Genomic DNA, 16259 nt, shown 5'->3' on the forward strand with positions numbered 1-16259 from the left:
TGGTTAATGATGATACGAGACAAGGGAAAAACAAAGAAAACACCCATGTTCTCAATCTAATGTTCTATCAGGTGAACCAGATACCAAAAATTGAATTGAAATTAAATAGTTTGATCTTTTTTTTTAAAATATAGCTTTTAAAATATCATTCATATTCTCAAGTCAAATATATTAAACATTGAATACAAATTTGTAGCACCTTGTGTAAAACCAACATAATATCAGTTGATATCAGGTCAAGTCAGTAAAAATAAAAATAAAAAAAATTAAATTAAGAAAAATCACTAGACTTTTCTTCAATTGTGAATGAACAACTTATTTTTGAAACAAAATTATGTCCGCTTTCAAAATGTAAAAAATGAAAAAAAAAATCTATCTGAGACATGATCTGAGAAAATTGTTTCTTTTTACTGGCAATTATTTGAGAAAAACGCCTCCAGAATCTTGAAATACGAAAATGTTAACTCACTCAACCCTAACACCGACTAAATCCGTAGTTTACCCGGGTTACTTTTACCCCATGCCTATTCATTAAATTTTTCTGAGACAAATTATAGACGTTAATGTTTTTAGTTTTTGCATGTTAATGATAGTTGAATAAAACTATCATTTTTTAAACATTTTTTCCAATTTTGAAAAGTATCAAAAATCTCCAGGATTGAGTGAGTTAATCTAGCAATTGAGAACAATTTTGTGACCAAAGTTTTAATGTGGACGTGTGATTCATACCAACATAATACATGATTAAAATTGGAGGTCATTTTTCACAACAGTATATATTAACTCGTGCCGCCATCACTTTGGACTAAGAAGATTGACGGATTTCATGGAAACTCGGGTCCTTCACGGGTCTGGCTTTGAGAAGTGACGCGTAATCCAGCAGCAGTTTTTTCCAGTAACAAATTACGTCGTCCATTCGAAGATGGAGGTCAATAAATTTACGTCCTCTGAAAGAGATCAAACAAGAAAGAAAAAAAAACAAAAAAAGTAAACAAGAAGCTCATTCGTGATTATGATACACGATTAGATTAATTTTTATGAAAAGTTGGAATAATTTTATCTTTATTTATTTTACAATGTAGCTCAAATTCAACTTACAATTGAATTTCATTCTGTAGGCCATAAATCCAAAAAAAAAGTGAGACACCTACGATTATAAAAGTGTGAGAGAATATATATAATTTTACAGACTTGCCACAGGTATCAATCGACATGCATTTATATAATATAACGTAGAGTACAATATCATTCCACACAGAAAATTTGAAAAAAAACTATTGAATAGTATTTGAGTAATTGAACATTTTATGGGATCGAAATCTTCAATGTTTATTTTCTCAAAACAGTAAAATCTGGGATAGCCTACTTGTTCTTAAAGGCGTCTATATACAGGTCTGATAATCTAATTTATTATTGGTTCATTCTTGTTATGGAAATCTCAAAAAATGACACAAAATATTGCTCGTTACAACAATGTTAAACTAGGCCCATAATTGTGTTCAGGTGTCAGACCTGCATATTTGTCCACGTTGATATCAAACATTTGTGGTCTATACTTTTGGAAAAATATTTCTATATGAACTCAAAATGCAGGATTTCAATTTTTGTTAATGGATTATTATATCAAAATGCTTAGAACTCATGCAGGGCAACAAAACTTTGTAAAATTACTATTTTGGGGGAATTCTTTTTTTTTTATCAATTTTCTTTTAAAATTAATGTTCAAAATCTGAATCATTGGGGTGAAAAATGATTTTGTTCACATTTGACAATAAAAGTGACATAAATTAATACGTGTCTGAAATAGAAATAACAGAAGAACGAATTACCACATTGTCATTATTCCTTTTGCTTTACGAGATAGGAATTTATGGAAACCAATTCTAATAAGATACCATGGCATCGATTCATTTTTAAAATGTAAACTTCAAACCATATCAGATCACTCTCCTACCTATTATTTAATCTCATTAAATTATACACATCAACTGTTGTTATTGTTATACTGATCAATTCTTTTTTAATGAACAAAATGCGTAAAACAAAAAATAAATAACAAAAAAAAAAAAAACTAAACAATTTTATAATTTATACAATCTGGAGAGAAGAGAGTATAAGTCTATGGGCTCTAAATTTTCTAACTTAAAATTTGCACTCTTATTTAATATTGTTTTTTCTTGTTGATAAAGTGTATGAGAAAAAGCAAGGGTCTCAAACGAAGGGTAAAAATTCCCTATTTTCAAAGTAAAAGTGATTGAGTAATCGGGTAATGGATCTAGTTTAGGGTTAAATTAAATTAAATTGAATTCGTATCACTTTTCCATCTAAGTTGTCTGACTGTAATATGTTTTGTTTTATATCACTGTAAAGCGCTTAGAGCCTGTGACAACGGGGTAAAGCGATATATAAATGCCATTTATTATTATTATTATTATTATTATTATTATTAGGTATTGTGAAAAATACTTCACACGAGATCAACTACATCCTATCAGATTATACATCTATGTTACATCCCGCGATCTCAAGTAGTCAGTGAGAGAGAGCTCTCATAATGACCAGGGTTAGAGACAATCTTTTTTGGGATCGTGGATAGCTCATACGGTAGAGTCAAGTCACGCTCTCACCGGCCAGGCAGAGTTGTCATACCAGTAAGGTCGCAGGTCAAACCCCCATCACCGCAGTGAAAATTTTTTACAGCGCACTCTCCCGATAACGACCTCTCCAAATAAGGACATTCTCCCGATAACGACATTGGCCCCCGGTCCCGATTTTTTTACTATATGTTATTAGTAATAAAACTCTCTAAATAATGACATACTTTTTAGACCACTCTCCGGATAACGACATTGAGTTAGCAATAATCGGCTGTGACTTTGCTAGATACAAAAATAAAAATAGCTATTATTAAATACAGCTGCACTCATGCCGGTCCCAAGCCCGGATAAACAACAGAGGGAAAATGACACACAAAAAACAACAACAACAAAAACAAACAACAAAACTACACACACACACTTCGTGTATTTTACATGTTTGGAAAGTCCGATCACTGATCACCCACTATGGTTGGTACATTAATGTACATTCTAAGGGTCTAACCACACCCCTTTTTCCGCCATCTTGAAATTTTCCGAATAACGACATGTTCCCGATAACGACATGCACCTCTGGTCCCGAGCCATGTCGTTATCGGGAGAGTGCACTGTATTCTCTATTGTCTTCTGGCACTTTCCTACTCACTTCATCTCTATGTTACATAATAAGTCGAGTTTACAAAATAAATAAAGTCTTCATTTTAAAGACATATTTTAAATCAGATTTCTATACATTTCAGATGCAACATTTCTGAAAGTAATTTAATAAGGATTTACCTTTCAGCTATTTCTTGCATTTCCCGTTGATGATCATTGGCAAAAAGGAGCAAATCCCTGCAGAAAAGAAAGGTTGGCATCTTAGTTTGTAGACTGTTTAATGTCAGATTAATACAAGGATTATTAAATGAGCTTTTATATAGCGCAATATCCACGAAATGTGCTCAAAATGCTTTACAAGGGGTCCCTGGCCAACAGCAACATTTAACATGTAGGACGGGACATGACGCCTGTTAGGCGATATTACATTTTTTTTTCGGACAGAGAAAACGCTGTTAATGGCCAGTTACTCATTTTACACCTGAGTATGGTGAGAGAATGTGAGTAAAGAGCCTTTTCCAAGGAATCAACTATGCGCCGAGCGAGGCTCGAACCCAGGACCAATACCACTAGACCACATAGCCGCACAACAGACGATAGTATGCCTAATACTGCTAGAATCAACCACCCTCCACTTAAAATATTCTATTATCATTTTTTACTGTGTAAAATTTACCTTCAACTTTGTGCAGACAAAATATCGTGCTCTGTTGAACACGACCACTTTGATTTAAACTATTAATAGGTATTTATCTTTTTTTAATAGTAAGTTAAGTCTTAATAAATTACAATACAAATGGCTGTCAACATTTGAAAGAGAATATTATAAATATTCAATCTCCGCTCCCTGATAACAATTTTGCTAGAAATAGAAATTCACAATTACCTTGTCTATTTATTTGAAAGTGAGTTAAATAATATTATTTACAGTGCAATGGCAAAATTGAAAAAGACCAATAATAGACCACAAGCTAAAAGGCTTCAGTATTTTAAACAACATCAATAACAACAACAACATCAAGAAAAAAAAAACATTTTAAATTGAGCTTTATATAGCGCAATATCCACTAAATGTGCTCAAAAAGCTTTACAAGGGGTCCCTGGTCAACAGCAACATTTAACATGTAGGACGGGACATGACGCCTGTTAGGCGATATTACAATTTTTCTGACAAAGACAACGCTGTTAACGGCCAGGTATTCATTTTACACCTGAGTACGGTGAGAGAATGTGAGTAAAGAGCCTTTTCCAAGGACTCAACTATGTGCTGAGCAACAAAACCAACAACAAAAATAACAACAAAGCAACAAATTGTAATATCGCTGGCTTACCTGGCATCAGAGAGATCTGATTTCACTGGAACGTAATGGACCCACGGTTTCATGGCCGGGTAAAAAAATTCCAACCACTCTTCTCCAACATGGAAAACCGTCGAATTACAGAGGAAGAGGTGCTTGAATCGAAAACTTGCTGCAACACCACGGAAATTGAACAGGAACCTGAAAGATTTACAAATTGTTTAAAATTAATATTGATTAACTAATATTTTAAAATTTATAAATTTTGCATCAATCGTAGATCCCAAGAGTAGAAAAAGAGTGGATTCTGATGAGTTAACTTTCAACAAAAATTCTCATTTCAAATCCTAATTAAACAAAAATAAACCGACCATAAGCTTTTGTGAAGCACAATATTCTCAGCTATCAGCAATACTTAACACGTAGATGCACAATGTATCTAAGGCGATGTTGCAATATTTTTCTAACACATGCAACAATGTTACTGGCCAGGTACTCATTTCACACTTGGGTATGGTGCAAGAATAGGAGTATGGTGCCTTTACCAAGGACTTAGCTCGCCACAAAACAACAGGCCTCATACCATGGACCTACAAATAAATGTGTCATATCACAAGACCACATACCAGATTTAGATTCGGGTTACTTGATTCTTTTTTTAAAAGTATTTCTCTGCTCACCAAAGAGTGAATTAGTTGCTAGGTCTAAGTTAGATTTGGTAAAGATTTTTTTCTTTAATTTTCTATGCAAAACTAAATAAGCACTCACTACATGGGCCCTTTGGCTACAAGGACTTCATTCTACTTTAAATAGACCTGTAAATGAGCTCTATAAAAATTGACTGAAACCCTTCATAATTCGTTGTAGTGGAAAAATCCAAAGAATCGAAATGAATAGTAAACAGCAAGCTCGCTTGAGCAAAACAATGGCAGAAAACTAATTTGCACAGGAATTAATTAGGCGACTTACCATTATTCCTTAATTAGGTACCCAATCAGTGAAGAAACTAGAAATGGTCAACTAGTTTGTTTACAATGTGAGGCAATCGAGATGTAGTGTAGCAATCCCTAACTTTTGATTTGAAGGTGTCTACATAACACACTTCCGGCTTTCGCATTTTACTTTTTTCATACTTTTACTTCCTTCCAGGTAAATGTGGTCAATTTTAGCTTAGAAGAAACAGTGAAATTTATCGCTCAGCAGCTCAGTTAAAATTGGCTACCATTGGGATCACGACAGGTTTGGAAAGTGAAAAAATAATTTCATGAAGGCTGTGTGAAAATACACTGGGATGTGTTCATACATGGCAATTCTAAAAAGTGTTGCTTAGCCTTGGCAATATATCTATCGTTAATATAAATGACCCATGAGCTATGCATTACGTATCGATGTGGAAGATTCCTAATTACTCTACGGTCATTCAACTGCGATTCATGAATTCTTTCTTTCTTTATTTCTTTCTTTTCTTTTTTAAAATATTTGAATTTGACGAATTGACTGATTTCAGTTAATTGACTGAGAATTTACAGGTCTAACAAAGTGGTATAACTTAAGGAGAATGGGCAAAGGTTTCAACAAATGGGTCCCTATGTGGAAAGGATATCAGACATCCAAGGAAAAACCAGCTTGTTTTATTCTGAGACAAGGATGGAAAGTGAACTGAAAAGGAACAACGTATATGGGGTGGTTGGGGGAGGGGGGAGGAATAAAGGGGGACAGAAAGAATTGAGCTTCTAAAATAATAAAGGATGGTCAAGGCAAAAGGTTTCTGATTCAGGTTGCTGGGTCTCATTTACATCATGAGAAAATTCTCACCAATAAACAATGTTACATCCAGGGGGTAGAAAGAACTAGTTACTGTTTGTTTCACTATCTACGAGTAGATACAAAAAATGATAAGGAGAAGGAAGACTCACTTCCAATGGCTAAAGACTCTAAAGATCCGTTACGAAAAGTAATTAAAATAAAGCGATACGAAGCTGCTAGAAGCTGTGGAGTGTAAAAAGTAATAAACAAAAATTTATCAGCTTTAAAAAAGTACCAAATATTGAACGTTTCAGATTCAAAACCCTTCATCAGCCAACAACAAAAAAAAATAATAAAATAATAAATACATTAGTAAATTTCAGATCAATGACAGGGAAATCTTGGAATGTCATTTAGTGATGTATTTATGTTTTTATTATTTTTTTGTTGTTGGATGAAGAAGGGATTTGAACCTGTAACGTTCCACATTTGGTATTTTGTTCTTTTTTGAAGCTGTTATATTCACTTTTGTTTTTTATTTTTTAATGAAAATAAAATTCCCTTACTTGTATGGGCAATGATCTTGTAACGGAATTTCTTTGGCAGGTGGTTTGTGAAGTGTGTCCTGTTAATAAATAAAGACATAATTCTGTGTAATAAGGAAAGGTAGTATCAAAGCTAATGCTTTTAGATTTTACATAATAATGGCAGTTGAATAAAACTATTCATGTACATGCTCACTTTTAATACATTTTCTTCCAATCTTGAAAAGTAGCACAAATATCTAGGATTGAGAGGGTTATAAAATTAAACGATAAACAAGAAAACACACACAAAACAAACAAGCCATGACAACTCACTGCATCCGATTTCCATGCTTGGTTTTTCGTATACTGAGCATCCACCAAATCTGGCTCTCGTCTGGACAGCAGAATCAATGGGTCGCGCTCTGAACTTGTGCGTGATCCTCGGAAAAAAGCCTTGTCTAGTTTTTTATCCCACGGCCATTTGGCAGCTTCTCTAATGAAGAAAATAAACACAATTAATTCAGCTTTGAACTCAAAAAAATATTGTACAAAAATGAACATTGCAGCTAAAGAAAAAATGTAAATGATGCTGCTCGAAGCTCGAAGAAATAAATAATAATGTGAAGTTAAATGTAAACTTCAATTTAATTACAAAAACAGATCAAATGAACGTTTCAGGTTTCCCGTTTATCAACAAAACAGGATGAATGAGACACCACAGATGAATTTGATCTGTTTTGTAATTAAATTGAAGCTTACATTGAACTTCACATTATTATTTACAGCTAAAGAAAAGAACAATATGTATATACATAACAAAAAGAGTTTCAGATTAAAACTCTTATTCCAACAGGAAATTAGAAATATAAAGGTCTGTATCACGGAAGAGGAAGACAGAGGAAAGTGTGGCAGGATAACATTAAAGATTGGACAGGATTGACGTGGAACAATCTAATGAGGAAGGCCCAAAACTGTGATGAGTGGCGTCAAAGCGTGAAGTCTGCATCCCGAGAGTCCCCCCCCCCCGACGACCAACCGGTCATGGGATAGAGTGAGAGTGAGTGATATCACGCAAAATCTAAAAAGAAAAAAGTTGAGGTCAAATAATTTCCTTTTAAGAAGTGCGATGTACAGAACATTTTCTGGTGTAATTCTTTTTTTTTTTATGACAAATACTGTGATTCTATAATGGCTGTTTTCAAATTTCAAACAATCATAACAGATAAATGGTGATTCTAATATATTACATATACATTTTCTTGACATCTCATAATTCTCCTCATATAAAATATATATATGAGCAATGAATATATAATGCTTAGTTTATTCAGTAAAAGTCTAAGGCCATTAATATGGTTCCAGTTGTAGTGTACATCAAACAGGTAATATTCATATAACTCTAATCTAAGATCTTATCTTAGTTTTCACTAAAATTTTGGGTTTCATTTCTGTCCCTATTCACTTGATGAAGAAAACTATTACATATTTTAAATTTCAAATGTATCCATATAGCACAATATCCACTAATTGTGCTCAAAGCGCTTTACAAGGACATCCATAGCCAATAGCAATACTTAACATGTGGGATGAGACATGACACCTGGTAGGCGATATATTACTATGTTTTTTTTTCCAACAGAGACAACACTGTTAACGGCCAGGTAGTCAATTTACACCTGAGTACAGTGAGAGAATGTGAGTAAAGAGCCTTTTTCAAGGGCTCAACTATGTACCACCTAGAGCAGAAATCAAACCTAGGATCTTCCAATCCGAAGGCTAGTGTTAAACCACAAGACAGCATAGCTGTACATATGAAGACCACAGGAGAAAAACGATCAAAGTCACATTTTTAAGCTTTTGAGAAAATCAAAATTAAAGTTTGAAAACCCATTTGAAAACGCCACATGATAATATGAATTGAACTGAATGTGAATTACTAAACTTATATATTTTGACCACAAGTCAGATGCATATAAAAAACAAGCTCTTGGTTGGTTTTAATACCAAATTATTGTGACATTAGAACAGTAAGGGTCTTTCGGACTTTGATCGATTTTCCCCTGTGGCCTTCATATATATTTTTCTTTTAATAAATAAATAAAAGGAGAAATTATAATTTAAACAGCATTCAGCCCTGATATTAATTGATTGAACATAAGAATGGGCATCGCTTACTTGGCAATGATCTCCCTTTGAAGGTCCCATCGTCCAAGACCAGTAGGGTATATAGGCCACACAGCAGGTCCACCTTCCCAGAAAGTCCACGCTGGGTACATGATATCCCAATTGTGGGCAGCCTGAATTAATAAAGGTAATTTTTATAAAGGAAAGTGTGACCAGATAAGCTCAAAATGGTAGTATTCAAATTGAATCACCCCCTCAAAACTGAAATTAAATTCTAAACAATCATAAAATATGTGACCCTACGCCTTGAAGCGGTATTAAGTCGGGATTTGGAAAACGAATAAAAATGTATGTTCTAAGCTCATGCCAAATTTTATTTCTCTCATTAAATTTTCAATGCCCGTATCTAAGGAGTTACCTTCGCCCATTGATTCGACTGCATGAAAAATGTGCCTCAACTTCAAAGTCGATATCCTCAAAACTTGGTTTTAATACTCTCCCTTCTTCAAACTGTCATATCTCGGCAATGAATAATCAGAATTTTTTCAATTTGGTATCAAATTTTAAGGCATAAAATAAGCTACAAAAAAAAAAAAAAAAAATTGAACATTTCGACTTAATACCGTTTACAAGGTGAAGGGTTACATATATAGTAAATCTCACACTTTCAATAAACAAAAATATTGGCTTCAAATACCATTTCGGCGTCAATCCTCCCCAATATGAAATCGTCCACTCACCCTCAGTTTAGGTTCTCAATCAAGATCTGAGCAAAATCAAAGTCACCTAATTCCAGGACAAAAGAGAAAAGCAACATAAAAAGGGAAATAAACACGAGGAGAGTGGAGATTTAACCAACGTCTCCTACTTTCACCAATCACCATCTCTGTGTTTGGAACAAAAAAATAAAAAACTGGAAGAGAAACATTTATTTTTAAAAATTATGATAATATAAAGAGCAATAGATAATACTTACGACTTTACTGAAAGAAAATACAGGAAGGGGCTGCCAGCTTTTTGGAACTTCTGGCCAGTCCTTGTCATTGATGACCAAATCCATATCGGGTAGCGAGTCAATTATCCCCAGTATGAAATGCTCCACACCTTTACATCTGTAGACGAACAATTGTCATATCATTAGGGTTGCTGATAGCTCAACTAGTAGAGAACTCGCTCGCCTCACAAGCAGAATGGACTTGTTATCTATCCTTGGTTGAGTCTAGCAATTAATTTTTTAGACCCCTCTGTCAATTAAGCCGTAATTGAGTAGTTGGGTTTGTTATATCAAGAGGAAAGTATGTTGCAACATTGACACTGTTTTTTTTTAAAGAGTAAAGATCAGATGCTACTGTCTATTTAATGTTACAGAAACTGAAATAAATTATATGAGCCTTACTAAATTAAGAAAAGATCCTGGAGCAGGCACTTATGTTGGTAACAACAAGAGATAAAGTGAGTAGGAAAGTGCCAGAAGACAATAGAGAATAAAAAAATTCTCGCTGCGGTGATGCGGGTTTGACCCCCATTATTATTTATTTCTTCGAGCTTCAAGCAGCAACATTTACACCACAGATGTGGTGCTTCATTCATCCTGTTTTGTTGATAAAGGGGAAACCTGAAACATTCATTTGATCTGTTTTTGTAATTATATTGAAGCTTACATTCAATTTCACATTATTTATTGGGCTATTTGGGCGATTACATCCAACAAGGATCTGCCAAGAAAAAGAAAGGCATCTCTCTAAGCAACTTTAAAAGAGGCTGTTAACTCACTATATGAAGTAATATGTTCATTTTATTTTTTTTTCTCCATTATTTGTTGTAAGGGTAAATATTTATTTATGGCTTATCTCAAGAAATGCTAAAATAAACCAGGTGTCATGAGCAGTAGTGCAGCACCCCAAAGTAAGCCATGACAATTAGGTGTGTCGCTCAAGGAAAAGGCAAGATGCTGATACTGATAGAGGGACTCAAAATCCCTGGGCCTCTCAGATGCATGGAAGTGCAATCCACTCAGCCATCTCTCTCTAATATAAGATAACCCATCATATAAAAGCTCAATGACCACAGGAATCACCCATTTTGTCCCAATGGGTGAATTGGGTTTTGTACAAAGAAAAATCAAAATTGCACAAAGCAGGGTTCAAATATTGTACTCCAAAGGCAAAATGCAATGCAAAATATTATGGGAGATTCAAAATATTTTAGATCTCGTTAGAAAACTTCCCAAGAAAAATATGCCTGTAAGGAATCGAATCATTTCTTGCACTCCCCCAAATTCCAATTATGAAGTATATGGATACTTGGAATTGCAACAAAAGGGCAATATATTCACTATTATATGTTGTCGTACCAATAAGGTCGTGGATTCAAACCCCATCACCACCGGGAAAAATTTTTATTCTCTATTGTCTTCTGGCACTTTTCTACTCACTTCATCTCTTCATATTCATTATTGAGTTCTATCCTTTCTATCTGTCTCACCTGAACATGAACATGCAGGACTCCTGTCTGTACAACCGATGTCCTATGATCTGGTAGTGGACGCCAAACTGTCTAGCTGATGAAATCTCTTGTTTTGTAATTCCACCCCTCTTCCTCCAGATTCGAAGGTCAGAATCAATTACACTGGTTCAAAAGATTAAAAATAATAATAATAATAATAATAAATAATAATAATAATAATAATAATAATAATAATAATAATAATAATAATAATAATAATAATAATCAAAGAAAAATTGTTAGAAACTGTGGAAATAATGCCACAATAATTTGATTTCATAACATTACACATACATTTAACCAATCTAGTTGTAAGAGTTCTACTGTAAACTTTTACCTGGAAAAACAAGAGCAATCTTCATTATTGCAGTCTGTGTAAGTATTAACAGCATCACTAATTTTCTTCAAATAATGGGACCATTGTGAATCTGTTAAATTTGAAAGAGATATATGATCAAAGTTAGCAAAAATACAAAACATTCATATGGCGGCCAGCCATTATGGCTGGCCAAAGCTTGTTTTTTTTCTCTATTTAAGTATCATAATGCAGCCATTCCATAACGTGACTGCTGCCACTTATTTTGGAGACAACAATAGCCCTCGGACTTGTATAAGGTGGCCAGATAATACCTCTTAACTGACAATATCATACCCATTCTTTGATTGTACTTAGGGAGACAGTCATGTCACAAGTGCTATTAAACTCTTAAAAACAAGCAAACCTCTTTTTCAGATCATCTGCTCGACTTTGACACAATCAACCTATCTTAAATTGAAAGATTACAATACGAACTATGTACCCCTCCCAAAGACAAAATATATTTGGCTTGATGACTATGCCGGAACAGAAAATGTGACGATAAATTACGGCTTATTTTGTTGCCTTAACTTTAATGGTCATGTCAACAAACTCCCGAGGGTGTGTGATTACCAGAGAGTCGACCGTAGTAGTAGAAATAGTAGTAGTAGTAGTCGTAGTAGTAGTAGTAGTAGTAGTAGTAGTAGTAGTAGTAGTAGTAGTAGTAGTAGTAGTAGTAGTAGTAGCAGCAGTAGTAGTAGTAGAGTATTAGTACAGAGTGTTGTTTTTGAAGATGACGAGACCCAAGATGATGATGACGACGACAATGCTGGAAGGAGTTAACGTGATTTAGAGGTGTCCTAGAAACTACGGAAGTCCTTCCTTCTTAATTGACTTTGTCAACGTGATAATGATAGTGATATATATGAATATATGATAGTGAGTGACAAGTATGCGTATGAGTATGAGTCTAGACTCTAGACTCTAGATGATGATCCAACCTTTTGTGTACTTTGTCTTTTCGTGATCAAAAGAGCCTTTACTTGTTTCTAAAATTATCAATGTAATCAATACACAATTACAAACTACTATTTGCAGTGATGTCATCATATTAATTGTATGGAAAAGTTTTCGTGATAGATCGGTCTAGCAGAAGTTGGTAAACTTTTCAAAAATTTTCTTGCCAAGTGTTTACTTTCTGGGACTAAAACCTGAACTTATCTGCGAGTATACTGTTGTAGTTTAGCAGTAGCATTAGCATAGTTTCGTAGAAATTTAGTTGCACAAAAAAGACTGTCATGTCGTTCTTGTCAGAAAAGTCTGCCAATCAAGAAAAAAAAAGCGGTACTACCGCAAATTCGGGGACCCAAATAATTGTGGGGGTTTGGGAGGGGGAAACTTTTTTTTAAAAGTCTAGTAGGGGGTTTGGAAGGGGATAGACTTTTTTTTTTAAAGTTTCCCCACTCCCAAACCCCCAAAATTATTTTTTTTTAAAGTTTCCCCCCTCCCAAAAACCCCAAAATTATTTGAGTCCCCGAGTTTGCGGTAGTACCAAAAAAGCTTAGATACCTGCTTTTTGAGTGGCATCGTTACCAGCAACCATAACTGTTACCCAAATCTCTCTCTCTCTCTCTCTCTCTCTCTCTCTCTCTCTCTCTCTCTCTCTCTCTCTCTCTCTCTCTCTCTCTCTCTCTCTCTCTCTCTCTCTCTCTCTCTCTCTCTCTCTCTCTCCATAATATATATATATATATATATATATATATAAAGGAACTGTTTCAAATCTCCCTCTTTGATCTATTACTGCACGGTTAGCAGCGTTTTGAACCAGTTCCATCAGGAATCAGGAGTTATTATTTGTTTGTTGTTGTTGTTGTTGTTGTTGTTGTGTGTGTGTGTGTGTGTGTGTGTGTGTGTGTTTGTGTGTGTTTTTGTTTTTGTTTTTTTTTTAAATTATAATTAGAGTTACGGTATTTGAGGCTGTTTCTTTATCTGGAAGACCGTATGGCCCATAGATAACACAGGAGTCTGTGGTACGGCCCATAGATAACACAGGAGTCTGTGGTACGACCCATAGATAACACAGGAGTCTGTGGTACGGCCCATAGATAACACAGGAGTCTGTGGTACGGCCCATAGATAACACACGTGTCTGTGGTACGGCCCATAGATAACACACGAGTCTGTGGTACGGCCCATAGATATCACACGAGTCTGTGGTACGGTCCATAGATAACACAGGAGTCTGTGGTACAGCCCATAGATAACACACGAGTCTGTGGTACGGCCCATAGACAACAACACGAGTCTGTGGTACGGTCCATAGATAACACAGGAGTCTGTGGTACAGCCCATAGATAACACACGAGTCTGTGGTACGGCCCATAGATATCACACAAGTCTGTGGTACGGTCCATAGATAACACAGGAGTCTGTGGTACAGCCCATAGATAACACACGAGTCTGTGGTACGGCCCATAGATAACACAGGAGTCTGTGGTACAGCCCATAGATAACACAGGAGTCTGTGGTACGACCCATAGATAACACACGAGTCTGTGGTACGGCCAATAGATAACACAGGAGTCTGTGGTACAGCCCATAGATAACACACGAGTCTGTGGTACGGCCCATAGATATCACACGAGTCTGTGGTACGGTCCATAGATAACACACGAGTCTGTGGTACAGCCCATAGATAACACACGAGTCTGTGGTACGGCCCATAGATAACACACGAGTCTGTGGTACGACCCATAGATAACACACGAGTCTGTGGTACGGCCCATAGACATCACACGAGTCTGTGGTACGGTCCATAGATGACACAGGAGTCTGTGGTACAGCCCATAGATAACACAGGAGTCTGTGGTACGGCCCATAGACAACACAGGAGTCTGTGGTACGGCCCATAGATAACACAGGAGTCTGTGGTACAGCCCATAGATAACACAGGAGTCTGTGGTACGACCCATAGATAACACACGAGTCTGTGGTACGGCCAATAGATAACACAGGAGTCTGTGGTACTGCCCATAGATAACACACGAGTCTGTGGTACAGCCCATAGATAACACACGAGTCTGTGGTACGGCCCATAGATAACACACGAGTCTGTGGTAAGGCCCATAGATAACACACGAGTCTGTGGTACAGCCCATAGATAACACACGAGTCTGTGGTACGACCCATAGATAACACACGAGTCTGTGGTATGGCCCATAGACATCACACGAGTCTGTGGTACGGTCCATAGATAACACAGGAGTCTGTGGTACAGCCCATAGATAACACAGGAGTCTGTGGTACGGCCCATAGACAACACAGGAGTCTGTGGTACAGCCCATAGATAACACACGAGTCTGTGGTACAGCCCATAGATAACACACGAGTCTGTGGTACGGCCCATAGATAACACACGAGTCTGTGGTACGACCCATAGATAACACACGGTCTGTGGTACGGCCCATAGACATCACACGAGTCTGTGGTACGGTCCATAGATGACACAGGAGTCTGTGGTACAGCCCATAGATAACACAGGAGTCTGTGGTACAGCCCATAGACAACACAGGAGTCTGTGGTACGGCCCATAGATAACACAGGAGTCTGTGGTACAGCCCATAGATAACACAGGAGTCTGTGGTATGGCCCATAGATAACACAGGAGTCTGTGGTATGGCCCATAGATAACACAGGAGTCTGTGGCACGGCCCATAGATAACACAGGAGTCTGTGGTACGGCCTCCCCGAAGGCGAATAACCCTTCTTCAGTAATGCAATTTTTTGGGGCAGAGACAACGCTGTTAACAGCCAGGTACTCACTTTACACCTGAGTATGGTGAGAGAATGTGAGTAAAGAGCCTTCTCCAAAGACTCAACTATGCGCTGAGCGAGGCTCGAAACCAGGACCTTCCGATCCGAAAGCGAGTGTCATGCCACAAGACCACATAGCCGCACATGTTGATGTGCATAGTAGTGTTAGTGGTTGGATGACAATGATGATGGGGTGATTGTTGCAGTGGTGGTTGTAGGGATGTTGATGTTCTGCCTACAGTGAGACTTTAATTCACAGAAAAAAAAATTGAAAAGGCGGAATTGTGAAAGCGATGGCCAGAGAAAAACACCATTCAGGTGGAAATTCACCTTAAGCAAGGCGGGCTTTGCGAGCTACCGACCGTCCCTCAGCTCGTCGCCCAGGTATTTGGCCACACACATTGCGTTTTCACTACGATTTGCTTTAGCCGTTCCTGTCCCTCGATCGTCCCTGAATGAAAACTGAGCGTGTATGGGCTGTGGGCTCTCTATTCCTTTTTTTTTCCTCTCTTACTACGTCATACACAACTTACAGGATTGAAATCTTACACCTCGGCTTGCAGGTCCCTACAAAGAGGTAAACTGGATTGTCATGGACTTTTAGGGTAACCATAGCTCGATTGAGTACGATAAAAAAAAGTGGAACTCGCGATTGCTATTGACCCCCCCCCCCCCTCTCATTTGGGATTTTAAAAAGTAATCATCATAATTATCAATATCATCATCAGTAACATCATCATCATCATCATCATCA

General features: G+C 36.6%; 1 protein-coding gene across 1 annotated transcript; it reads right to left on the reverse strand.

The window, feature by feature from the left end:
- Window positions 1-676: 676 nt before the first annotated feature.
- LOC144974497 (protein O-glucosyltransferase 1-like) lies at window positions 677-12900 on the reverse strand. Its single transcript, XM_078917408.1, has 10 exons — window positions 12694-12900; window positions 11732-11822; window positions 11374-11517; window positions 9866-10001; window positions 8941-9062; window positions 7099-7258; window positions 6805-6863; window positions 4526-4693; window positions 3375-3431; window positions 677-947 (listed from the first exon to the last, which is right to left on the reverse strand). Exons 1-10 carry the CDS (start codon window positions 12800-12802, stop codon window positions 806-808), a joined length of 1188 nt encoding a protein of 395 aa, XP_078773534.1. The 5' UTR covers window positions 12803-12900; the 3' UTR covers window positions 677-805.
- Between the last annotated feature and the right edge of the window lie 3359 nt (window positions 12901-16259).

Source organism: Berghia stephanieae, chromosome 6 (assembly GCF_034508935.2).
Source record: "Berghia stephanieae isolate SIO BIC M18660-M18661 chromosome 6, UCSD_Bste_1.3, whole genome shotgun sequence".
Lineage (NCBI taxonomy): Eukaryota > Metazoa > Mollusca > Gastropoda > Nudibranchia > Aeolidiidae > Berghia > Berghia stephanieae.

What these genes read in the sequence shown, in the direction of transcription:
- LOC144974497 (XM_078917408.1), bottom strand. Translation starts at nt 12,802, where the DNA reads ATGATGACATCACTGCAAATAGTAGTTTGTAATTGTGTATTGATTACA. An exon ending in GATTGCTCTTGTTTTTCCAG is followed by an intron (nt 11,518 to 11,731) that starts GTAAAAGTTTAC and finishes CTTTTGAACCAG; the next exon opens with TGTAATTGATTCTGACCTTC. An exon ending in CAAGATCATTGCCCATACAA is followed by an intron (nt 4,694 to 6,804) that starts GTAAGGGAATTT and finishes TAAATCTTTCAG; the next exon opens with GTTCCTGTTCAATTTCCGTG.